The sequence below is a fragment of the Oratosquilla oratoria genome, chromosome 35 (genome assembly GCF_046742065.1).
Source record: "Oratosquilla oratoria isolate Oo_2021 chromosome 35, ASM4674206v1, whole genome shotgun sequence".
Classification (NCBI taxonomy): domain Eukaryota; kingdom Metazoa; phylum Arthropoda; class Malacostraca; order Stomatopoda; family Squillidae; genus Oratosquilla; species Oratosquilla oratoria.
In genome coordinates this window covers 25326103-25352745 of record NC_134811.1, presented here as the reverse complement: position 1 = coordinate 25352745, position 26643 = coordinate 25326103, and the positions used below count along the sequence as shown (strand labels likewise).

Genomic DNA, 26643 nt, shown 5'->3' with positions numbered 1-26643 from the left:
GGAAAATAAACTAATATTTTTTTCGATACATGACGAGATGGTTAAATAGATTATTAAGTGAATGAATAAATGAATAACAAGAGAAGTAGGTAAATGAGTAAGTAATGGATCACACCTGGTAGGCCAATTATGTATAAATAGTAAATTGCAAATGGATAATTATCGATCAGTACAGAACAATATGGAGTACAGTAGATAATGACTTTTAGACTATATTTTCAAAGTTATTAGCAACATAATGAAATGAAATGATCAATAAAAGATCTTAAACAATGAACAGTCTGGGGGTAAGCAAATCGTTGATAGATAAAAGAGGCACTGCATTATAGAATATATAGAAACAGTGCAAAATAAGTGATAAACAATAATAAATGGTAAACAAATAATAGATAACGAGAAAAGATACTGCGTTCACATCAATCGTAAGAGTTGGGCAGTCATGCGCGCGGGCGCACGTGTGACCGCCATTGGGGGGAGTTGCCGATTCGCTGGACATTTGCGCTCGCCACATGTGTCGCGCAACACGTGTGTGTGCCGCATGTGTTTGCGTATGGGCATTCGGACATGTGCGATTCACTGCAATTCTGGATCATGTATTGGACTCGTGATCGATAGCTATTACCCCAATGGGAGCTCAGAGTTGTCCAATCCGTAGGTATTGTTGTGACCTTAAACACACACATTTCCATTCTGAAAGGAAACAGTAACAGCTTGCATTGTTAGTGAAGTTTCCATGCTGTGGGCGGGGCTCTATCTTGAACCTCCAGTGTGAGAGGTTGAGACGCTGTCTAGCACCATGAAGCCCACGTGTTTCACAACCAGAAAAGGAGCTGTAATTTTAAAATCTCACATTTCATTCTCTAACAACCATACCTCTGTTTCAAATTGCCTGTGTATTTAGCTGGGGGCTATATTAGCCTCTAAGCTAATTGGCGAGTTGGTGCGGGGCCAACTGCGGGTAGCTACTTGCATGTGGTGGTCCCTCAAAGTGGACAGTGAAGCTGCCCATTTTCAAAACCCGTCTTCAACCCCCACCCCCTCGCCTCCGTCAGGTCTTTAGACTGGGCCCAAGATATCTCTCTCTCTCTCTCTCTCTCTATCTATCTATCTATCTCTCTCTCTCTCTCTCTCTCTATCTATCTATCTCTCTCTCTCTCTCTGTCTGTCTGTCTGTCTGTCTGTCTGTCTCTCTCTCTCTCTCTCTCTCTCTCTCTCTCTCTCTCTGTCAACTTCAGCTATATTTCGAACACCTCTTCACACATGGAGAGATGACAGCTGTTGACTGTTCCCCTCCTACTACTTTCAGCCAATGACATAAAACAGTCAGTGAAACACAAGCAACAGTCCAGTGTTTCTTCCCAGAGAGATTTGTGGGAGAGACTGAGGACTGCTGCGGGGATGTTGGTTTTCCACGTAGTGAAACTCGAGACAACAGTTATTTTTGTACAAAGTTGTATGTCTTGACATCCTTTAGGTTTTTTGTCCCATGACCTTGCGATGCGATTCTTTCCTGTTATCAACATTTTTTTTTTTTTTTTTTTTTTTTTTTTTAGTCCTGAACACCACTATCAAATCACCTCTCAATATTCGGTACTTTTAATCTCTCTTTGTGCGTTTTATCTGCAAGCCTAGGAACCACTTTGATCGATGCTCTTTGTATTCTCTCAGTTTTTATTGACATACCTTACCTTATCCGGAGACCACAGCACTACTGTACAGTGTACCCGATCTGGGGCAGATAAGGCATTCTGTCATTTTATTTTTATTTTTATTATCATGTCATCCATGTGAAAAAAAAAAAATCGTCAGGAATCTGTATTTTTCAGCCACAATTTTGATGATATCCAGGGATAAGTTATTTTTCTCTTCCTTTGATTTTTTGTCATTAACTGATTTTTTTGAGTGGGGCTTTAATCTGTTTCCAATACTTTCCATCTGGAGTGGTGAGTGTTAAAGTTAATTTCCCATGATTGACCCCTTGTATATATATATTGTCAAGATCCTGTAACATCTTAGAGATTAATTTGTTATTCATTCTTCTAGTAATCTTTGCATCATCTCTGAACGCGTTAGTGTAGCTTGCCTTTCCCTTCATAATGTCATTTACGTCAACCAAAAACATGACAGGCGCCAGTACCGACCCCTGAGGGAATCCGTTGGTCTCCACTTTCCACCCTGACATCTTACCATTTTTCACTTCTGTTCTCATGGACTGGTCTTGCAAGAATTGTTTTCTCCATATAAGGCGGCCACCTTTAAGATCTCCAACATGTTCCAGTTTTCATGAAAGTCTATTATGAAATACTTCATCAAATACTTTCTCCATATCTGTGTGTGTGTGTGTGTGTGTGTGTGTGTGTGTGTGTGTGTGTGTGTGTGTGTGTGTGTGTGTGTGTGTGTGTGTGTGCGCGCGCGTGTGCATGTTAGAACCATCGTAGGGTTACCTAGATGTGCTGTACAGGATAACTGTCAAACATATATATCTACACACGTGTACGTATGTGTATATGTGTGCATATGTACATATGCGCATGCCCAAGTATGTTAGCATGCACTGTATTTACGCGCGCGGGCGCGTGTGTACTTGCGAGTGCGCACATGTTTTTACTCCTACTTGAATACCTACGCGTCCAAACGAGCATGCATGCGTGCACGCACGTGTGAACGTGTGTACGCATACAAACGGTACTGCCGAAGCCACACACACACACACACACGCGCGCATGCACACACCAGTCCAGTACTGACTACAGCAATACCTGAACCTCAGTTTCCTTTTTCTCCCTTAGTATAAAAGTATATTCCGTCTCGTTTCGTGGTGCTAGATCGCCTTGGAATGCTCAAGAGGGTAGCTGGGAAACCACTCCTTGTTTCAGGTCTTGTTGTCGCGGTGGAAGCTGCTGCTGCTGCTGCTGCTGCTGCCCCGTGTCGGAAGTAAGCTGATGTAGGTCAGGCCGGGTTAGAACGCACTTAAACCGCTTGGCCTGTCTTCCCAGTGACATTAAACTTAACCTCCCTGGAATGTGCGTTTCTCAACCCTGTTCGTAAAATGAATGGATAACTTGAATTATATACTTATCTTAGATATCGTATTACTGCGCATAGCAATCTAGGTTTTGAGATTTTAGATAAAAGGTAATAGTGCGTTAGATGCATTCATACTCATACGCTTACCCTCTAAATGGTTCATTCCAAATGAATGATATTCTTAAGAATACAGTGAGTGTTGGAGAGATTTTGACCCTGTAGCCTACCTAAACATTCTTTTACCGGCTGTTATTTTTCCAGATGTCCTTCCAAAGCAAGTTAATCAGTATTTTTTCTTTAGATTATAACAGTATCCAATCTAAATATTTAAATTCGATGGAACCCATAGCAACAAGTTAAAGGATCACCACAAAAAAACGACCAATATGTTGGAAAATTGGGTACAGGTAAACGCACTCAGAGACCGGTATTTATATATTTGTGTCAAGTCAGATACATCTAGTACGGTCGAATATTCACTGCATGGCTTCTCTTTTACTCAGAGAAACAAATATGTCTCAAAATTTTGCACCATACCAGAGAAAATATGCATACTATGCAGATGGCAATAATGCGACGTACTTTGGTGTCGTCTGCTGTTTCGCGGTCGTCGACCGAGGATGTACTGCTAATTTCAAAACAAAGTCTATAGTATTAATACTTTATTGTAAATTATCATAAAATAATATATACAAATTATATTCGGTAAATATTTATCATAGTTTAAACATTATGAATATATTTATTGATTTATCATTTATTAAGGAGACAGAGCTAAGTTGCGCAATACGTACATATCTCCAGGAACAGCTGATTATGGCAGTCTTCTTGGTGAACAACTGTAAATTCAGTGGCTGTGGATTGTCGTTTCCAAACTTGTTAGAGCTTATCCAACACATCGAGGAAACTCATATAGGTACAGTGCATAAATATGTTTATAGTATAAGCCTATAAATAGCCTCTCTAGCGAGTATGAAAGGAATTGGAAGTAGCCCTCTGGCCCAGCCCACTTTGATGACGCGTTTGTTTACATTCGCGAGGTCTCTCGTGTGTTACGCCCTTCTTGCTTGTCGCTCCCTTCGCATCTTTGGGACAAACTCCTTGAAGCATTTCAAGGGTATTAAATAGCTTTAATGTTTTTTAATATCTCATGAACGTTTATTATTTTAAATAGGATGTTTCTCTTGTCAGTGGTGACAAGTATTAAAGTATAAAAACTGTATTTAGGCGATGGCAGTGAGCCACTTTGGGAGTTGATCAAGTCTCTAGATAAACTTTGATTCTTAAAATGAGAGATGATATAAAATGATGAGGAATGTTGTAATCTAAATGATCTAATCCATGATAGATTTTACAATATTATATATACCTTATGCATGCATAATTCAGAATAGTTATTGTTTACAGTTTGTTTTCCATTAACTTTCAGACCCCAAAGCAGAAGCAGCCCAGGAGGCTCAACAGCCCTCATGCCTCCCTCTTTCTTCCGTCCTAAGGTTCTTCAGTCCGGGTGTTCCCCGACTAGTTGGCCGTAAACACCTGTTGAGTAGTAAAGGGTCAGGGCAACACACCAAAGTACCCAAACTCTCCCAGAGTAGTTCAACTCATGGCAAATTTGGCAGCAAAGATCAGTCTACCACCACATCTGTTACTTTTAGTGGGAACCAGATGCAGCACTCTTCTTTAATCACTATTGGGGGAAAGGTGAGTCTGAATACTATGGATTTCCTCTTGATACTATACTGTTTAGAGCTGTAAGGAATATGCAGTAATGATATTTGGGTTACATTCAAGTGGTCACATGTCCAAGTATCAGTTGAATTTCAGAAGTTATCTAAGTACACTTTGCTAACCAAGTTCAACCTGATACAACCTAACTTAAACCTTGATATAACATGACATGATCGAAGTTAAAAAAAAAAAAAAAAAAATATATATATATATATATATATATATATATATATATATATATATATATATATATATATATATATATACATATATATATATATATGTGTGTGTGTGTGTGTATTTACCTAGTTGTATTTTACAGGAAGGGGAGCTACACTTGTGGTGTCCTGCCTTTGTATCTCACAGTGTCTAGTTTGTTCTTAGATTCATGAATTGTTTTTGCACATACTATTTTTTCATCCAGTTTGTTCCAAGTGTCCACCACTCTGTGTGTGTGTTTGTATTTACCTAGTTGTGTTTTGCGGGAAGAGAGCTATGCTCGTAGTGACCCGCTATTGTATCTTTCAGCATCCAGTTTTTTCTTAAAGTCATGTATAGTTTTAACACTCACTCTTTCCTCATTCAGTTTGTTCCAGATATCTATCACTCCGTGTGTGAAGCTATTCTTTTTCACATCTCTTTTGTAACTCTCTTAAGTTTCTTCTTCTGTCCCATTTTAGGTCATCCCTATCAAGAATTTCCATCTCTTTCATAATTCTGTAAATGGTTAGCAAATCAGCTCTTTCTCTTTCTTCCAGGGTTGGTAAATCTAGTGCATCCAATCTTTGTTCGTATGTCAAATTGCAAAGTGTTGGTGCCATCTTTGTCATTGCTCTTTGAATTCTTTCTAGTTTCTTTATGTTTTTTTTTATGGTACTAGGTGTCCATAGTGATGCTGCATATTCCAATTTTGATCTTATCAGTGTAACTAGTATTTTCTTTACCATTTCTTCATTCATGTAGTCAAAGGCTACTTTCATTGATCTTGATAAGGATTTACAAAGGATTACAAAGGCGGAGCATGCCGACAGGAGACCTTTTGATCCATATCTAGGTCGGATGCGAAAAAAAAAAATCATATTAATAATAAAACAATAAATAAAAACTATAATAATATAAATAACAAATAAAATACATAAATAAATGCATAGGTATAGTTAAATAATAAACAAACAGGTAAATAGTAAATGATAATAAATTGACATATAACTAATAATAAATGAAAATCAGACAGACAAATGATAACAAAACAAAAGCAAATAATATAAGATAAATTATAATCATTACAGCATCTTACTTAGGTATTTATCTAACTGATTCTTAAAGCTTCGAACTGAACTACATTGCACTACCTGTGCAGGAAGTTTATTCCATTCATTTACTACACGGTTGGCAAAGTTGTTTCTACCTACAGTCGTACCTCGGTACTCGACCATAATCCGTTCTGAGGTGGTGGTCGAGCACCGATTTGTTCGAACACCGAAACCAATTTTCCCATAAGAAATAATGTTTTCCTCTTTGCCTTCCCCTTATCACTGTCTTTCTTTGGACCCATTATTAAGGGCTAGAGCAACACGAAAAAGTTTAAATCTGGGAAGAAATACTCGAACAAACTGCGTACGTCTTACTCCGCTGGCGGTCTGAGTCGAACTGACGCTTACCCGCTGTTCGAGCTAGTCGAGTACCGAAAATCTGTTCGAGGTCCGATGCATTTTCTACTCGAATTTTTTGGTCGAGCACCGATTTGGTCGAGTATAGAGGCGGTCGAGTACCGAGGTACGACTGTACTTCCAAATTGAATCTATTTCCGGATAGTTTGAGACCATTGTTTCTTGTCTGATTCTCATTCAGTGTGAAAATTTTGTCACTTTTGATGTTGTCAATTCCCTTTAAAATCTTAAAGACCTGTATCAAGTCACCTCTGAGTCTACACTTTTTTAGGGAAAACAGATTCATGTGTTTTAGTCGATTTTCGTATGATTTATTTTTTATATTTGGAATCAGTTTTGTGGCTCGCCGTTGTACTTTTTCCAGTCTGTCAATGTCTTTAATGAGATTCGGTGACCATACAGAAACAGCATATTCCATAAGTTACAAGTTTCTCTAACTAATTTGTTGACATGTTTGTCTGGTGTCATGTTATTTGAGATAGTTACTCCTAGGTCCCTTTCCGAGTTTACTTTTTTAACTTCCTTTGTACAAATTTTATATTAACACGATATTCTATTTTTGCTTTTTCCAAATTCCATTATACTACATTTCTTAATGTAAGTTCATTTCACTCTTCTTACTCCATTTGTGTGTGTGTGTGTATTTACCTAGTTGTATTATACGGGAAGGGAGCTATGCTCGTGGTGACCCGTCTTTGTATCTTTCAGCATCAAGTTTTTTCTTAAAATCTTGAGTAAGAGGGGGATGCGTGTGATTCACCATGGTCTTTGAATCATGTGTTGGACTCATGATCAACAGCTATTTCCCTCCCAGAAGAGAGCTCAGAACTTGTATGACCAATCTATGGGTAATACTGTGACCTTACATGCACACATACCCCCAACTCCCTGCCCATGAGAGTTGGAGTAACGACTTGAAGCGGAGTGATACTGAAATTATTTCAGCCCTGGGCAGGAGTTGAACCCGGGCCACCGTAGTGACAGTCGGGGACTCTACCAACTGGGCCACCAAGTCGTGTGTGTGTGTGTGTGTATATATATATATATATATATATATGTATATATATATATATACATACATATATATATATATATATATATATATATATATATGATTAAACTTTGCAGCAGCTTCTGCATTCACGAGTTTCTTGCTGACATGTTCAACTTTTCTAATACTTGAACGTTGAATATCGTTGAGTTGTCTTATTATATGTCCAAACTTCATTTGGAATGAATGTAAAGACAATACTAGTTTCTTGATTTTACTTGTAGAGCTTTCGCCTAACTTTAGGCATCTTCAGTACAAATTGATTACAAAGAGTAATAGTGACAATATATACAAAAAACATATGGGACATTAGGAGAGACAGGGGATTCGGACAGTCACTCAGGGGACAGGATCTGTAGCTCCGCCCACTGGGTCAACGGTGAACCTTAGCCTGTGATCTATATACTTAGAAGTAGGAATGATGAATTGGTCAGGGTTTGTTTATTCATGGTGGGATTTTGTCCTTTAATGTAAACCCTGACCAATTCATCATTCCTACTTCTAAGTATGTAGATCACAGGCTAAGGTTCACCGTTGACTCAGTGGGCAGAGCTACAGATCCTATCCCATGAGTGACTGTCCGAATCCCCTGTCTCTCCTAATGTTCCATATGTTTTTTGTATATATTGTCACTATTATTCTTTGTAATCAGTTTGTACTGAAGATGCCTAAAGTTAGGTGAAAGCACTACAAGTAAAATCAAGAAACTAGTATTGTCTTTACATTCATTCCAAATGAAGTTTGGACATATAATAAGACAACTCAACGATATTCAACGTTCAAGTATTAGAAAAGTTGAACATGTCAGCAAGAAACTCGTGAATGCAGAAGCTGCTCCAAAGTTTAATCATGGAACATGAGAAAGGAAGAGAGGCAGAAACATGGAACATGAGAGAGGAAGAGAGAAGGAGTTTGAATGTGTTTGAGATGAAATGTCTGAGAAGTATGATAGGGGTTACTAGGCTGGATAGAGTGAGAAATGAGGAGGTGAGGAGGAGAACAGGGGTGGAAAGGGAACTGGGAGATAGGTTTGATGAAAGAGTATTAGGATGGTTTGGACACATGGAAAGAATGAGTGAAGAAAGATTTGTAAAAGAAGTGTGGAAGGCAGAGGTGGAAGGAGTGAATATGAGGGAGCGTCCCAGGATGAGATGGATGGGGTGAAAGGGGCATTACAAAAGAGAGGAAAGTCTGTTGAGGAAGGATGGGAGAGGACAGAAGATAGGGGTGAATGGAGAGAGGTTGTGTATAGATGATGTTGTGATGTATGAGGTGGAGTGGGTGGGGGATGGGGGGTGAGGAAGTATGTACTGTATGAGAAAAAAATTGACGCAGCCCGAAGGGATTTCTTCCTGCCTTCTCCTTTTCTGCATGAGGGGACGGAGAGGGGGGGGGGGTCGCTGAATTTATAAAGCGGCCTTGCTGTGTCTTGCGACACTGCTTCTGACCCAGGGCAGTGGACAGGATGCAGGGATGACCCGTCATCCAGGAGGTGCCAAGATAAGAGGGAGGGTGGAGGGGAGTGGAATATATAGGAAATGGAATGGGTGGGAGTGGTTTCTATGCCTTTATCTTTTTGGCTACCCCACGTGTAGGGGGAAAAAGCCATTGGTATATATATGTATACACACACGCACCCTTTCGTCGAATGGACAACGAGAATTAGAGTTCTGAAGAAAAAGGAAAATCTACGTGGATCTCAACGTCCAGGAAGTGCCTTATTGTATTTATAGGGAAGGGGAGAACTCGTGGTGTAGTGGGGGGGGTGATAGGGAAGGAGAAAGGGAGGGATTATTGAGGGAAATGGAAGTAAATGAGGAAGAGGGGGACATAGTCCAGGAGGCCAGGCGTCTTGTAAACAAAAGGCGGACCAATGACGTTGACTTTGGTGATGACGGGATCAACAAAAATGTAAAGATTAGAAGTATAGATAAGAGCAGCACAGTGGAAGGTGATGATAATAGTTTCCAGGGATTTAAAGAGGGTGGGGGGGATACCAACCTCCCCCAATTGGCAAGACTAGAGGAGAAATTTGATAAGATGACCGAGCATTGGGAAAACAGGTTCGGTAATGTAGCCAAGATTGCACAAAGAGTTGAAAGATTGGAAGAACTAGAGAAGGTGAACAAAAACTTAACTTTAGAAATAGAAGAATTAAAAAGACAGTTAAAAGAAGTTAAAGAAGATAATGAGGAATTAAAGAATAATAAAGACAATAAAGAGGCCATAGCAAAGGAAGCACAGGGCTGGAAAAAATCCAAGAAAACGGTAAAGTTGCATTTACTGACATAATTAAACAACAAATGAAAGAACAATCTGAAGACTCAGTCTTTAAAGTTATGAGACAGAAAGAGAATATAGTAAGAGACTTGGCAGACAAAAAGGAATGTATAATTATATTAGGAATGGAAGAGAAATTTAACCAAAATAGAACCACAAGAATTAAAGAGGAAAAAGAAAAAGTAAACAGTTTACTAGAATTAGTTCAGGAAGATGAACCTGAAATCATGAAACAAATTGAAGAGATGTTTAGGCTCAGAAAATATAGTACAGATAAGACCAGACCAATTAAGATTAAATTTAGGTCACAAACAACAGCAGAGAATATCTTAGCAAAAACAGGGAAGCTAGCAGTAAGTGAACAATATAAAAAGGTATGGATAAAAAGAGAAATGAATAAAGAGGAAAGAGAGGAAGAAAAAATGAAAAGGCAAGAAGCTAAAGAAAAAAATGAGAACAGAACGGAGTCAGAAAAAGAAGAATTCTACTGGAGAGTAGTGAATATGAAAGTGAGGAAATGGACCATAACAGAGAGAAACAGAAAATACAATGGAAATTACAGAAAGTTAAGAGTGTCCTACACAAATATAGATGGATTAATAACAGGACTGAATGAACTGAATGAGTATCTAAAGGAAAAAGAACCGGACATAATGGGAATTGTAGAGACAAAATTAAAAGGTCCACTACCACCCAACAGCATAGGACACAATGCATATAATTATTGGATTAGAAACAGAGAGATAAAACAAGGGGGTGGAGTTATGTTCCTGGCTAAGAAGGATTTAACATGAAGAGTGTCACATATGGAAAGAATAGAGTAGAGATGATTATGATAGAAGTAGAAGACAGAGATAAGAGCAGAAAGTTTGTAATAAACTACGTGCCCCCAAAAACAGCCTCGTGGGAAGAGAGTGAACATAAAAGTATGTTAGAAGACACAAGAATAACATTAAACAAGATAATGGAAGATGGAGGAAGAATAGTTATGATGGGCAACTTTAATTGCAAAGAAGTCTGCTGGGAAGAGATGACAGTAAAGGGTGGAGAAGACTCATGGGGAAATGTTCTACTTGAGATGATTATTGACCACACAATGACACAATGGATTCAAGAGAACACTAGGTATAGAAATGAAGAAGAGCCATCGAGACTAGATCTAATAATCACATCAGAACCTGAAATAGTGGAAAAGATAGAATACCAGGCACCAATAAGTAAAAGTGACCATATATTGATAGAACTAGAACTACCGTATTTTCCGGCGTATAGTGCGCGACTTTTTTTCGTTGGAAAGACCTAAAAATGGGGGGTGCGCATTATCTATGGCCTACGATAAAAATTCTGCAGCTGTGTGTGTAATTTTTTTTCACAACAATGTGACGATGTTGGCCGTCACAAAGTCGGAAGGCACACTTCTCCGTGACGTTCCGTGAGAACAAGAAGAACAGCCATGGTGACATGAAAGAATACGCCAGCATGGGCTACCGTATATAAGTATTTGGTATAGGTAGGTATCTATCGAATCTTATTTTTCATGTTTAAACAGGCTTAAACACCATGAAACATGATCAATATTCATGATATTTGCCCATGTTTACAGCATCTTAGTTTGAATTTTTATGTTGGCTTTGTTGCTTCACTTTAGGTATGGTACAAATTCTGTTGAGGCCATTCATAAAATCGTGTCAAACACCTGACTACAACACCCTCTTTCGGGAGTTATATTAACTAAACGTCACCTCGATGAGAGACTGTCCTATTTCACCACTGTCATTGCAGGTTCAAAGCTAAAACGAAACAGTCTGTAGTTTGTTTCAGTATTAAATAAAATAAAAAATGGTAAAGGCGAATTATTTCCTCAAGATATAAAATGAAAATTTTCTGTAAAAATCCCGAATTTTTTTCTGTATATTTTACTTTCAATAAACTTTTTTAGATCATATTTCCAAACTATTTAAGCTACAAAGTAATAAGGGACCAACGCACAACATGAGTCATATACTGGTACATGTAGTTCCGACTTTTTCTTAGTTGTGTCCTGATTGATGCCTAAACTGACACTTAATTTAGTGACAAATCAACAGATTTCCCAGCAGTGGCTCTAGCCAATGAAAAATACTTCTCCATGTAACCTCGTTCACATGATATAAATACCGAGGTAAAACTGCGTTATAGACAAATGCGATCGGGCATGCGCGTTATACATCGATGCGCGCTATCTGTGTACCGAGATAACGAAGTGCATGGGTGCGCATTATAACCCGATGCGCATTTTAAGCCGGAAAATATGGTAAATGAGGAAAAATACATGAAAAGAAATGAACAATATAGAAAAGGAAGATTGATGTATGAAAAAAATTTTTTTGATAAAATAAGAGAATTCTTTCAAAATGAAAACTGGGAAAGAATACACAAAGAAAATACAACAGTAGATGAGAAATGAAATATTTTGACAAAAATTTATGAAAAAGGAGTGGAAAAGTATGTCCCAAGACAAAAACAAGAAAAAGAATATGTAAAGTGCTGGTACAACAAAAGTTGTAGGGAGTTAAAAGACAAAAGAGACAAAGCCTGGACCAAATGGAAGAAAGACAAAAAACCTGAAAAATGGAAAATATATACTTGTTATAGAAATCAATATGTACAAGCATGCAGAGAGGAAAAGAGAAAATATGAAAAAGATGTCATAGAAAAATGTAAAGATCAACCAAAACTATTCTACAGATTTGTAAACAACAAACTGAAAAACAAACAAGATTTGGAGAAATTAAGACAAGGAGGAGTTGAATACACAGAGGAAATAGAAATGGCAGAAATTATGAACAAGCATTTTAAATCAGTGTTTACAAGGGAAAACATACAACCGAAAGAGATCGAATGGAAAGAGAAAGTCCCCCCTATGAAAGAAATAGAAGTAACAAAGAATGAAATAATGAAACACTTGAGTAATCTTGATGTCAGAAAATCGCATGGACCAGATGAAATAGCAAACTGGATTTTGAAAGAATGCATGAATGAACTGGTAGACAAAATACATAGCATAATAAACAGTTCCTTGAAAGAAGGAAAAGTTCCAGAAGATTGGAAAAAAGCAAATATAGTACCTATATATAAAGGGGGAAATAAAGAAGACCCTACCAACTATTGACCAGTCTCTCTAACAAGTACAATAGCAAAAATTTGTGAAAGAATTATCAAAAGTAGATGGGTAAAATATTTCAAGGCAATTTGGATTCAGACAAGGACGATCATGCATCACCAATTTAATATGTTTCTATTCAAGGCTAATAGATATAATACAAGAAAGAGATGGATGGGCTGATTGTGCATTTCTAGACCTAAAAAAAGCTTTTGACAAAGTACCACATAAGAAGTTGCTTAAGAAATTAGAAACTGAAGGAGGAATACAGGGCAAACTGCTTAAATGGATGGAAGACTTTTTACAAGAAAGAAAAATGAGAGTAGTGATAAGAGACAAACACTCAAAATGGGATGACGTAATACGCGGTGTTCCACAAGGAACAGTTCTGGCCCCAATAATGTTTGCTATATATATTAATGATATGGATGAAGAAATTGAAAGTTATGAGCTTCTTTGCAGATGATGCAAAACTATTTAAAAAAGTGGACATGGAAGAAGATTGTGAGTCACTACAGAGTGATCTAAATAAAGTATGGGAATGGAGTAGGAAGTGGGAGATGGAGTTCAACACTAAAAAGTGTAGTATAATGGAATTTGGAAAAAGTAAAAACAGAATAACAGGATCATATAAATTGGGAGAAGAAAGAATAAAAAAAGTAGAAAATGAGAAGGACCTGGGAGTCATTATTATGAATAATATGTCACCTGAGAAACAAATAAATAAGATTTTTGGTGAAACTTATAATTTAATAATAACAATCAAAGTGGCATTTACATACCTGGATGAAGAAATGGTGAAGAAAATACTAATCACTCTGATAAGACCAAGATTGGAATATGCAGCAACGATGTGGTCACCAAGTACAAAAAAATGTATAAAAAAACTTGAAAGAATACAAAGAGCAATTACAAAATTGGCACCAACACTCAAAACTATCATATGACGAGAGACTAGCAAAACTTGAGCAACAAACACTAGAGCAAAGAAGAGAGGAGATTTGATAGCTATTTACAGAATCATGAAAGGCATAGAAATTATTGATACAGAGGATCTAATAAAATGGGATGATAGAAATACAAGAGGACACGGAAAGAAAATCAAGAAAGACAGCTGTAGAAGAGATCTGAAAAAGAACAGCTTTCCTCACAGAGTAATAGACAGTTGGAACAAGTTAGATGAGAAAGTGGTGTGTGCAAAAACAATACATGAATTTAAAAATAGTTTAGATAAAATGAGATATGAAGACGGGACACCACGAGCATAGCTCCCCTTCCCATAAAATACAACTAGGTAAATACACATGACTTGGTGGCCCAGTTGGTAGAGTCCCCGACTGTCACTATGGCAGGCCGGGTTCGAGTAAGAGGGGGATGTCTGTTGAGGAAGGAAGGAAGAAGGTAAAAGATAGGGGTGAGTGGAGAATGGCTGTGTATGGATGATACTGTGATGCTTGGGAGTAGGTGGGGGATAGTGGTGGATTAGGGAGTGGTTATGTGTGAATGATATTTTGATGCAGCTAGAAGGGATTTCTCCCTGTCTTCTATGTTACTACAAGAGGGGAGGTTGCTGATTAAATGAAGTGGCCTTGCTGTAGGTGTGCTGTGTTTTGCTGCATTGCTTTTGACCTGGGGCTATGGACAAGATGCAGCGGTGACCCATCATCCAGGAGGAACCAAGATAAAAGGGAGGGAGGAAGGGGTGGTAAATGGAAGTGGAATTATGCCTGTTGACTTTGGCTACCTCCCTTGTAAGGGAGAACAAGCTTTTGGTATATGTATGTAAGTAAACCACTGTATAGGGCCATATAGGATGAGTAGTTACAAGTTGTTAAGGGATGTTTTGCATATATATATGCAACATATCCCACAGTGTGTTAATGAATGGAATAAACTTCCTGCAGAGCCAGTGCAATGTAGTTCAGTTCAAAACTTTAAAGATTCGTTTAGATAAACACCTAAGCAATATGCTGTAATGCCTGCCATTTATTTTATATTATTTGTTTATTACTTGTCTATTTGTTTATTATTATTTGCATAATTGAGGGAAGTGAGTAAATGCCTTGGTGGATTAAAAAGTGTAATGAGAAATAGACATTTGGGAATGGATGTTAAGAGGAGATTGTATGAAGGAGTGATTGTGCTGACAGCACTGTACGGGGCAGAAACATGGAACATAAGAGAGGAAGAGAGAAGGAGTTTGAATGTGTTTGAGATGAGGTGTCTGAGAAGTATGATAGAGTGAGAAAGGAGGAGGTGAGGAGAACAGGAGTGGAAAGGGAGTTGGGAGATAGGGTTGATGAAAGAGTATTGGGATGGTTTGAACACATGGAAAGAATGAGTGAAGAAAGATTAGTAAAAGAGGTGTGGAAGGAGTGAACATGAGGGGGCACCCTAGGATGAGATGGATGGATGGGGTAAAAGGGGCATTGGGAAAGAGGGGAATGTCTGTTGAGGAAGGACAGGAGAGGACAGAAGAGAAGGGTGAATGGAGAAGGGTTGTGTATGGATGATGCTGTAATGCATGAGGTGGAGTGGGTGAGGGAGTATATATGAGAAATAAATTGACGCAGCCTAAAGGGATTTCTCTCCATCTTTTCCTTTTCTGCATGAGGGAACGGAGAAGGGGGGTTGCCAATTTAATGAAGCGGCCTTGCTGTGGATGTGCTGTCTTGCGACACTGCTTCTGACCCAGGGCAGTGGACAAGATGCAGGGATGGCCCATCATCTAGGAGGTGCCAAGATAAGAGGGTAGAGGGGAGTGGAGTATGTAGGGGATGGAATAGGTGGGAGTAGTTTCTATGCCTTTGTTTTTTGGCTACCTCCCTTGTAAGGGGGAAAAAAGCCTTTGGTATATGTGTGTTATGTATTATTATTTGTATTATAATTTTTATTTATTTATTTATCATTATTATAATTTTTTCATATCCGACATAGTTATGGACCAAAAGATCTACTAGTTATCATTGGACCAAAAGATCTACCTGTTGTCATGCTCCTTTGTAATCCTTTGTAGATGGAAGCTTTTGAATTCAGTCAAAAAGTTTTTACATGGGTAGTAGAGTGTGTAAAGATAGGAAGAGGAAAGACTATGATTGAGGTGAAGGTAGGGCTATACCAGGATTGTGTAATAGGCCCATGGATATTTAATGTGTACATCAAAGGGGTAATTGAAGGTATATGTGAGTGTCATAGCTCCAAAAGATGTGGAGATGTTGAAAGTTTAGGGCAATGGGAGGTGAGCCAGTTGTTTTTTTACAGACAACACTACTTGTGGCTGAGTTAGAGGAGGATCTAAGGCAGTTAGTGGTGGAGTTTGGAAAGGTATGTAAGAGAAGGAAAATGAAAATAAATGTAGGTAAAAGCAAGATTATGGGAAGTGGAGAGTTTGAAGTATTTGGGGCCACATGTAGCATGGAGTGGAGGAACAGGGGTGGAGGTTAACTATAAAGTGAGGGAAGCAAGTAAATACCTTGGGGGATAAAGATTGTCATGAGAAATAGCTATTTGGGAATGAAAACAGAAAAGAAGACTGTACAAAGGGGTGATTGTTCCTATGACACTGTATGAGGCAGACAGATTTGAAAATTTATGGGAGAGAGAAAAGATGAGTATAAATGTTTGACATGAAGTGTTTGAGAAGTATGGTAAGGGTTACAAGGTTGGGTTGAGTGAAAAATGAGGAGATGACATCAAACTAATAGGATAATACTACTGGGCAGAGCTTTCTTTCCCTTTTCTATATATAGGAATTACATTAGCCAATTTCCATTCTTGAAGTAATTTACCAGTAGTTAAGGATTTATTGAATAAGATTGTTTACAAATTTTATTTTTAGCTGCTTTTAGAATCTGTGGGATCTTATATGGTCCTGGCTCCTTATTTATTTCTACTTTATCAATCTGATGTGTGATTTCAACTTCAGATACAGCAGTTAGCTATCCTTTCATCAATACTACTGATATTATTCTCAAAGCTGCTATTATCTTCAAAATAATTATTTAAGATACAGGGCATGTCTATATTATCATTCATAAGTTTGTCATTTTATAATATGAGAGGACCAGTGTATAAGTAAGATCGAAAGAATGCAAAAAGCAGCAGCCAAACTGGTCCCCAGCCTGGCAGATAAACCATATCAGGAAAGACTAAAAGCACTGGATCTACTTTGAAAGATTGAAGAGAAAGAGGTGATATGATTACAGTATTCAGGTCACTAAGGAAGATAGATTACATTGAGAGAAGAGACCACTTGATTAAGAAAAGGAAGGTTTTAAGAGGTCATGAACATAAATTAGGGAAGACTATCTGTCTTAAGGATGTAAAGAAATACAGTTTTCCAAATATATGCATAAATATTTGGAATAGTTGAGGGGATATAGCCTAAGCTGGAACAATGTATGATAAATTGGAGAGTAGGAGACAGGAGCCGGTGAGCGTTGCTTCTTTCCTGTATATTACAATTAGGTAAATACATGAACTGCCAGGATATTCTAGTCAGTTTTGTTGCTATGTTGATGGGTGAAGCCAGTGAGCATCAGGAGTTGTTGAATACACATATATTTCATAGCCCACAGATTTAAGAATAAGTTTCAGAAAGTCCAGGTATGCATCAAATGTGGGGATCCTAATATGGTAGAAATAAACCAATCTTTGGCATGTGTCAACACCTTTAAAATTTTCCCCAGTGTAGTGTTCTTTTGAAAAGTGACAGTAATGCTCTTGATTACATCAAGTTCCAGTAACCAGTGTTTCTATATTTAGGAACACTATTGTAGTGAAAAGGTGGAGTAATAGAAGCAGTGAAATAAATAGAAAATGAGGTTAGCAGAATGAAGGGATGGTAGTAATTGAAAGAATCCTGTAACCTGTTAAATGTTACACCTCTGGCAGGGGAACATGAAGCCTCTTTGGACTTTCTTGGTTCATTGAAGCAAATAGATATTTACAGCATGGGAATGTAATCCCTTATGGGGAGAGTCCCCAGGTGCTCCCTCTAATGGAGAGTTCTACTCCCCTGGTGGTGATACAGTTGTCGCATATATATGTGAATATGCGTTGTGTCGCCCTGGCTGTTCAACTTATACATGGATGGGGTAGTGCGAGAGGTAAATGCAAGGGTAGTGGGTCAGGGATTGGAGATGGTTAAAGAAAATGGAGAAAAGTGGGAGGTGAGCCAGCTGTTGTTTGCTGATGACACTGCGCTTGTGGCAGGATCGGAGGAGGGACTGAGGAAGTTTGTGACAGAGTTTGGGAGAGTATGTGATAGAAGAAAGCTAAAGATAAATGTGGGTAAAAGTAAGGTGATGAGATGTACAAGGGGTGAAAGTGGCAGTAGACTGGAAGTGAGCATTAAGGGAGAGCGACTGGAGGAAGTGGATAGTTTTAGATACTTGGGTGCAAATGTGGCAGGAAAAGGTGCAGTGAAGGTGGAGGTAGAATGTAGATTGAGAGAAGCGAGTAAATGCCTTGGTGGATTGAAGAGTGTAATGAGGAATAGACATTTGGGAATGGATGCTAAGAGGAGACTGTATGAAGGAGTGATTGTGCCAATAGCACTGTATGGGGCAGAAACATGGAACGTAAGAGAGGAAGAGGGAAGGAGTTTGAATGTGTTTGAGATGAGGTGTCTGAGAAGTATGATGGGGGTTACTAGGCTAGATAGAGTGAGAAATGAGGAGGTGAGGTGAAGAACGGGGGTGGAAAGGGAGTTGGGAGATAGGGTTGATGAAAGAGTATTAGGATGGTTTGGACACATGGAAAGAATGAGTGAAGAAAGACTAGTAAAAGAGGTATGGAAGGCAGATGTGGAGGGAGTGAACATGAGGGGACGTCCTAGGATGAGGTGGATGGATGGGGTGAAGGGGGCTTTGGGGAAGAGGGGAATGTCTGTTGAGGAAGGATGTGAGAGGACAGAAGACAGGGGTGAATGGAGAATGGTTGTATATGGATGATGTATTGTGAAGCATGAGGTGGAATGGGTGGGGGGATGGGGGGTGAGGTAGTATGATGCTGTAATGGTTATAATTTATATTATTTGTTCTTGTTTTGTTATCATTTGTCTGTCTGATTTTCATTTATTATTAGTTATATGTCAATTTATTATTATTTACTATTTACCTATTTATTATTTAACTATACCTATGCATTTATTTATTTATTTTATTTGTTATTTACATTATTATAGTTTTTATTTATTATTTTATTATTAATATGATTTTTTTTTCGCATCCGACATAGATATGGATCAAAAGGTCTCCTGTCGGCATGCTCCGCCTTTGTAATCCTTTGTATGTGTGAGCAAAATTTGATGCAGCCCGAAGGGATTTCTCCCTGTCTTCTCCTTTTATGCATGGCGGGATGGAGAGGGGGGGGGTCGCCGATTTAATGAAGCGGCCTTGCTGTGGATGTGCTGTGTCTTGTGACACTACTTCTGACCCAGGGCAGTGGACAAGGTGCAGGGATGACCCGTCATCCAGGAGGTGCTAAGATAAGAGGGAGGGTGGAGGGGTGTGGAGTGTATTTAGGGATGGAATGGGTGGGAATGATTTTATGCCTTTTCCTTTTTGGCTACCTCCCTTGTAAGGGGGAAAAAGCCTTAGTATATGTATGTATGTATGCCTGTCTTTGCATATTTGGTGTAAGTTAACAGTTAGATAATAGGTTTGGGACTTATACAGTACTATTTGTGTGTTAGTTGTATTGCAGTGTATCTATTTAGTATTAGTTAATGTATCATGAAATGGTGTATGGTTTGCAATTATAATTATGTAATTTGGTAGATATAAGGAAATGATTAATGATCTATCTGGCGACACTATGTACTTGTTTCGGTAACTTTCTTTTGGGTGGTGGTGTGATGTGCGTTATATGTTTGAATCAGATGTTTACAATTTGGAAATGTGGAGGTCAGCAAGATTGGAGGTATTGCAAAGGACCAGTGCCTGTTGAGCACCTTGCATGCATGTTGGTCATGTGTCAGGCATGTGATATGATTAGTAATGGTACATGTATATGGATACATTCTCTTTTAAGTGAAGATTAAATCTTCATTCATAAAAGAATGTTGAGTGACTTAGTCCAAAGGGATATCACTAAAGTCCCTAAAATATTGCCTGCATAAAACTTCTAGTAAATACTCCATACAGGATATTAGGTTAATTGTATTGCAGTTCTGTATATTGTGAATTTGTGTCAGAAGTTGTTGACACTAGCTTGAGTAATTCATGTAATTTACAGTACAAGAGTAAATGTGCACAATGTTTTGATTTAAAGAAAATAATCTGTGAAACAAGACTGATAAAGGAGCAAAGAACAAAATAAAATAAATGGTGTAAGTTTGCCATTTGTCCCCTTTGTGAAAAATCAAGTATAAGAGGGAGGTGATTCTCTTTGTTGTCCATTTTGCAGCATCATCATTAGTGGGTACCTGTCACTGGTTCCTCTTGTCCTTTTATTACAGTTGCCACCAGGCTTTTCAGTTCACCTCTATGCACTTTTACTTTTGTTTTGGATGCTACCACTAATAGTGAAGGGGCTCTAGCTGTTTTGTACTTGGTAATACCTTTTTCTTTTATTTTGTTTATGTTAGGCTAAGTTATTCATTTCACTTGCACCTCTTTGATCATGGAAATGCTAGCTTATTTCAGTTTAACATTTCTGGAGTGGATGGAGAGGAGGGTCACCATATAATGAAGCAGTGGGGGTAAATCAGATCCTGGTGTTAGGCCCTGCTGTGGAGTCACTGTGCCTCTCTTCATTACCTTTGACCTAAGCAGTGTGGTAGGGTACATGGCTGACCCTTCATCCATGTAAGCTAAGATGGCAATGAATGGTTTTGGAGGGTGGGTGGATGTTGTAATTGAGCCACCTTAAAAGAGGGAAAGACCCTTTGGTATGTATGTACTTTTGTACCAGATGGCTGTATCCTTAAATTTATCCTGAATGCCAACAAACTATTTTGTTGGTTTCTATGGCAGCCACCAGAAGTGTAAGGTTGTAGCCTATCTTGGATTTATCCTTACTGGGTGATACTCTTCATCCTGGTCTGGCTAGTGCCAGGATATTTTGATCGTGTCCATGGCACCTTGTTATCCTATCTTAATTATCCCTTCGCATTTTGGATAACACTTTTCCTTTTATGGTAGTAAATGGCTTATATAGTATCTTGATTGACCTTTTCCATACTGTATAACACTTTTTCTGTTACACTGACTGGTGCCAAGCTGTCTTATTTATCTCTCTGGTACCCTCTTATTACTGACAGGACTGTAGGTTTCTTTAATTAACTGTGTTGATCTGATGATAAGTCATCATCATCATCATCATCATCAAGTGAGAGCATATGTGAGGTGTACATCACTTCACTCAATAGATTCCTCACTCAAAGAAGGAAAGATACCACAAGATTGGAAAAATGCAAATATTGTGCCAATATATAAAGGGGGAGATAAGGAAGACCCAACAAACTATAGACCAGTCTCCGTTACAAGCACAATAACAAAAATATGTGAAAAAGTTATCAAAAGTAGATGGACTAAACATCTGGAAGAAAACTATATACTGAATCCAAAACAATTTGATTTTAGACAAGATCATGTGCCACAAACTTGATATGTTTTATATTCAAGGTTAATACAGTCGCCGCAAAAAAAATCTATACACTAAGGACTTTTGGACAATAAAACTCAAAAGTACAACTAACATGTGCTTTATTTCCACTTAAGAGTTACATTTAGTATTTTGTCATGTTCCCCTTGTTCTTGAGTACCATCTGGATCCTTCTGGGCATTGAAGAGGCGAGTTTGGTGAAGTAGGCGCTGTCCATAGTGACCCAGATCTTCTTCAGCACCTTCAGGTCTGGAATACTGGTGGGTCACGATTTCTCCACTTCGTTTTTCATCAGATTCCAGGCATTTTCTATTGGGTTCAAGTCTGGGGAATTGCCTGGCCACTCCATAACACTGATATTGTTGTCATTAAGGAACTTTATCACTTCCTTAGACCTATGGGCAGGGGCACCGTCATGCATGAAATGATCACACTCATGGATGTCCCAAAATTCGAGCATGTGATCCCTCAAAACATTGATATAATTGCTCCCTTTCATGGTCACATTCTTGGGGAGGAAATATAGTCCACCCCTGCCCTTGTTACCACTAAAGGCACCCCACATCATCACACTGTCTGGGTGTTTCACTGTTGTAACTGTGTACCGCGGGTCGAATCTGGGCACTTCACTGGGGCGACGAACGATCATGGAGCTGCCCCTGATCAGCCAGGTACTTTCATCACTGAACATCACCTTCTGCCACTGCTCTGATGTCCAGTCCTTGTATTTCTTACAGAAATCAATCCGTTTCTTCTTCATGGCCTCTGTGAGCAGGGGCTTCTTGGCGGCACGTCGAGCTGGCATTTTGAGGTCCTTCTGCAGCCGATGTTGGATCGTTCTTACAGCAACGTTTTTAAGGAGAGCAGGATGTTTTTGCTTCAGACTAACAGCTGTTATACATGGATCTGACATCACTTCTCGTTTTAGGATCTTGTCAGTGCGAGTAGATGTCTTCTTTGGGGCTCCAGAGCCTGGCTTTCTTGGTGGTACCGTACCAGGAGGGTGTGTGGCGGCTGCTTTCTTCAGGCTGTAAATGACCATTCTTGTCACCTGCAGGTCTGCGGCAACACGTATCACAGACATTCCCTGCTCTAACAGAGCTAGGGCGCGGGCCTTTTCTTGCATTGAAAGCTTGGAACGACCCATTTTGATCATCAGAAGGAGAGTTAGAGGGCACCAAAGTCAGTGAAAAAGTGAACAAAAGGGCACTAAAGAGCAGTATGCATAGACTCCTCTCTCATCTAGCGCTGGCAGCGCACTGAAGCGTGATGTGTTGGCGAACAGTGTAAAAAGGCGCGCTCTACACACCCACGTCATCAGTAACTCCGCCCACTTTTTATTATGGCAGGAAATCAAGTGAAATCTATTCATAAAATCCCGTGTATAGATTTTTTTGCAGAAAAAATGTATAGTTTTTTTTACGGCGACTGTAGATATAATACAGGAAAGGGACGGATGGGCAGATTTACAAAAGGCGTTTGATAAAGTACCACACAAAAAGCTATAAAGAAAACTCAAAACAACATAAGGTGTACAAGGGAAATTATTTAAATGGATGTAAGATTTCTTACATGGGAGAAAAATGAGGGTGTTACTTAAGAGATAAAAACTCAACCTGGGAAGAAATTAAAAGTGGAGTTCCACAAGGTTCAGTATTAGCTCCAATAATGTTTGCTATATATATAAATAACATTGATGAAGGTGTAGAATGTTATATGAGTTTCTTTGCAGATGGCACAAAACTACTAAAGAAAGTAAGTACAGAAAAAGACTGTGAATCACTACAGAGAGACCTGGACAAAGTCTGGAAATGAAGCCAAAAGTGGGAAGTGAACTTCAACATCAAGAAATGTATTATAATAGTTTTGAAAAAGTAAAAAAAAAAAAAAAAAAAAATCAGGACAATATAAAATTGGTACAAAGGAAGTAAAAAAAAGTTAGCACTGAAAAGGACCTAGGAGTAATTATTAACAAAGACATGTCACCAGACAAGCATATAAACAAAATAATCAGAGAAACCTACAATCTACTAAGATCAATAAAGGTGGCTTTTAATTACTTGGATGAAGTAATGGTAAAAACATTTTTTTATCACACTGATAAGACCAAAGTTGGAGTACACTGAGACACTATGGACACCCAGCACAAAAAATGATATAAAGAAATTAGAAAGAATCCAAAGAGCAATGACAAAGATGGCCCCAACACTATAAATTGACATACAAACAAAGATTATCTAAACTGGAACTACCAACCCTGGAACAAAGAAGAGAAACAGATCTGCTGGCCATTTACAGAATCATGAAAGGCATAGAAATCCTTGACAGAGAAGACTTATTAAAGTGGGATAAAAGAAAAACAAGAGGACATGAAAAGAAGCTCAAATAGGATAGTTATAGAAGAGCTCTGAAAAAAATAGTTTTCCACACAGAGTGGTGGATGTCTGGAACAAATTGAATGAAACAATAGTGTATGCATAAACCATACAAGAATTTAATAACAAACTAGATGCTGAGAGATACACAAAGATGAGTCACCACGAGCATAGCTCCCCTTCCCATATAATACAACTAGGTAAATACACCAGTGCCAACTGTGGGGGAATGCACAATGCAGCCATGTTTCCTATTCAAAACACATCTTGGCAGGAATGATTGACTTGCCTTAGATCTGATATTGCCCTGTGCATAGTCCATTATGACTCATCCCAGAAAAGTTTAGCTGTAATTAGGAGTCCGTTCATATATTCCTTGGCTATACTTTTGTAAAATTGCTGTAAATACTGTACAGTGTGTGGAGAGGTGCAGTCCAGAAAACAGTAATAAGATGTGAATTGTGTGCTAAATCTAAGCATGAACATTGCAGTAGAGTTTCATAAATGTTGCTAATTTGTTCACATTTACAGTCAACTTTAGGAGGCAGTAGTGGGAGTGTGGGGAGCACATGTAGTGGGAGCACTGGGACCCCTTCTTCTACCCGAGAAAGTACTCCAGTCAGTGCACTCAGCAATAGCCCACCAGGTAAATATGTGGTTAATGTATTTTACTTATTGTGCAAAGGAAAGTAGGTTTAAACTCTGATCTAATTTATGTACTTTACATAGTTTCAGCTTTGTATACTAAGCTAAATATATACTGGTTGACCAATCCTTTGCCACAGATCTCTCGTACAGGAGACTGAGGAATCTAAGGAAATTAGCCATAGCCACTAGTTCAGCCCACAAGTCACTCACTGAAGAGATTTCTGTTGCTTTCTGAAAAGGGTGAAAATAGGAAAATTTAGCATGATGTGCATTGTGTCATCTGTGGCAGTAGGTGTAGTTTCCTTATTGCAGTCTTTTATTCTCTATTAGTTATAACTAATTTTAGGTTTGTTTATGGTTCTAGCACTGTCAATTAGGCTCATCTAGGAGTAAGTGTACCTGTACAGAAAACTATTTCGTCACTTCCTCCAGACGGGTGGTCTTTTTCAATTTTTTCCTGTGACCTCATGACACCCTCCTGTCTCAAACCAAGAAATCCTCAATGTCAGTTTTGTCCACTCCCCTCATTGTACTGAACAACACAATTAAGTCACTTCTTTTTCTTTGTTTCTTTAAAAGTGGTATGTCCAATGCTTCCAAACTCTCATTAGTCTTATCTGCAAGTATGGGAATCAATTTGGGCATTGCTTTTTGTATTATTCTGATTTTGTTTATATCTTTCATAAGAATAAGAGAATACAAAGGGCAGCAACCAAATTGATTCCTCACCTCGTAAGTGAACTGTAGGATAATGTTAGGGCAAGTCATACTATTAGTGGAAAAATAATTCTTAAAATTCAGTTTTTGATTTGAGAGAAAATCACAATGGGTACAAATCAACTTAAACTATTTAGCAAAGTATGGTTATGATGCCACTCCCCATGGTACTTAACTACTGAAGTTCAAGATAAGAGATCCTTATCCAACACTAATGGGAATACATACCAAGGCTTTTTCCCCCTTACAATGGAGGTAGCCAAAAAGGAAAAGGCATAAAATCATTCCCACCCATTCCATCCCTGAATACCATATTTTCCGGCTTAAAATGCACATCGGGTTATAATGCGCACCCATACACTTCGTTATCTCAGTACACAGATAGCGCACACCGACGTATAACGCGCATGCCCGATCGCCATCTAGCGAGAGAATCGAGTCGGAACTACATGTACCAGTATATGACTTATGTTGTGCGTTGGTCCCTTATTACTTTGTAGCTTAAATAGTTTGTAGGAAATATGATCTAAAAAAAGTTTATTGAAAGTAAAATATACAGAAAAATTTCGGGATTTTTACAGAAAATGTTCATTTTATATCTTGAGGAAATAATTCGTCTTTACCATTTTTTATTTAATACTGAAACAAACTACAGACTGTTTCGTTTTAGCTTTGAACCTGCAATGACAGTGGTGAAATAGGACAGTCTCTCATCGAGGTGACGTTTACTCCCGGAAGAGGGTGTTGTAGTCAGGTGTTTGACATGCGTTTATGAACGGCCACAACGGAATTTGTACCATACCTAAAGTGAAGCAACAAAGCCAACATAAAAATTCAAACTAGGATGCTGTGAACATGGGCAAATATCATGAATATTGATCATATTTCATGGTGTTTAGGCCTATTTAAACATGAAAAATAAGATTCGATAGATACCTACCTATACCAAATATTTATATATGGTAGCCCATGCTGGCGTATTCTTTCATGTCACCATGGCTGTTCTTCTTGTTCTCACGGAACGTCACGGAGAAGTGTGCCGTCCCGACTTTGTGACGGCCAACATCATCACGTTGGTGTGAAAAAAATTACACACATAGCCGCAGAATTTTTATCGTAGGCTGTAGATAATGCGCACCACCGGATAACGTGCACCCCCCATTTTCAGGCCCTTCCAACGGAAAAAAGTCATGCACTATACGCCGGAAAATACGGTACACTCCACACCCCTCCACCCTCCCTCTTATCTTAGCACCTCCTGGATGATGGGTCATCCCTGCACCTTGTCCACTGCCCTGGGTCAGAAGCAGTGTCGCAAGACACAGCACATCCACAGCAAGGCCGTTTCATTAAATTGGCGACCCCCCTCTCCATCCCCCCATGCATAAAAGG

At 38.6% G+C, this 26643-nt stretch overlaps 1 protein-coding gene across 2 annotated transcripts in view; it reads left to right on the top strand.

Moving 5' to 3' along the window:
- The first annotated feature begins 3809 nt into the window (after positions 1–3809).
- Positions 3810–26643, top strand: part of LOC143018604 (uncharacterized) — a 39522-nt gene continuing 16688 nt past the window's right edge. The window contains exons 1-3 of one of the 2 annotated variants that reach the window (XM_076174110.1): positions 3810–3943; positions 4457–4731; positions 24418–24532. In XM_076174110.1, the coding sequence (XP_076030225.1) occupies positions 3844–3943; positions 4457–4731; positions 24418–24532 (490 nt within the window). In that variant the 5' untranslated portion in view covers positions 3810–3843. Of the gene's footprint in view, positions 3944–3974; positions 4145–4456; positions 4732–24417; positions 24533–26643 lie in introns of those variants that run through there. The other variant, XM_076174109.1, reaches the window with a different exon arrangement.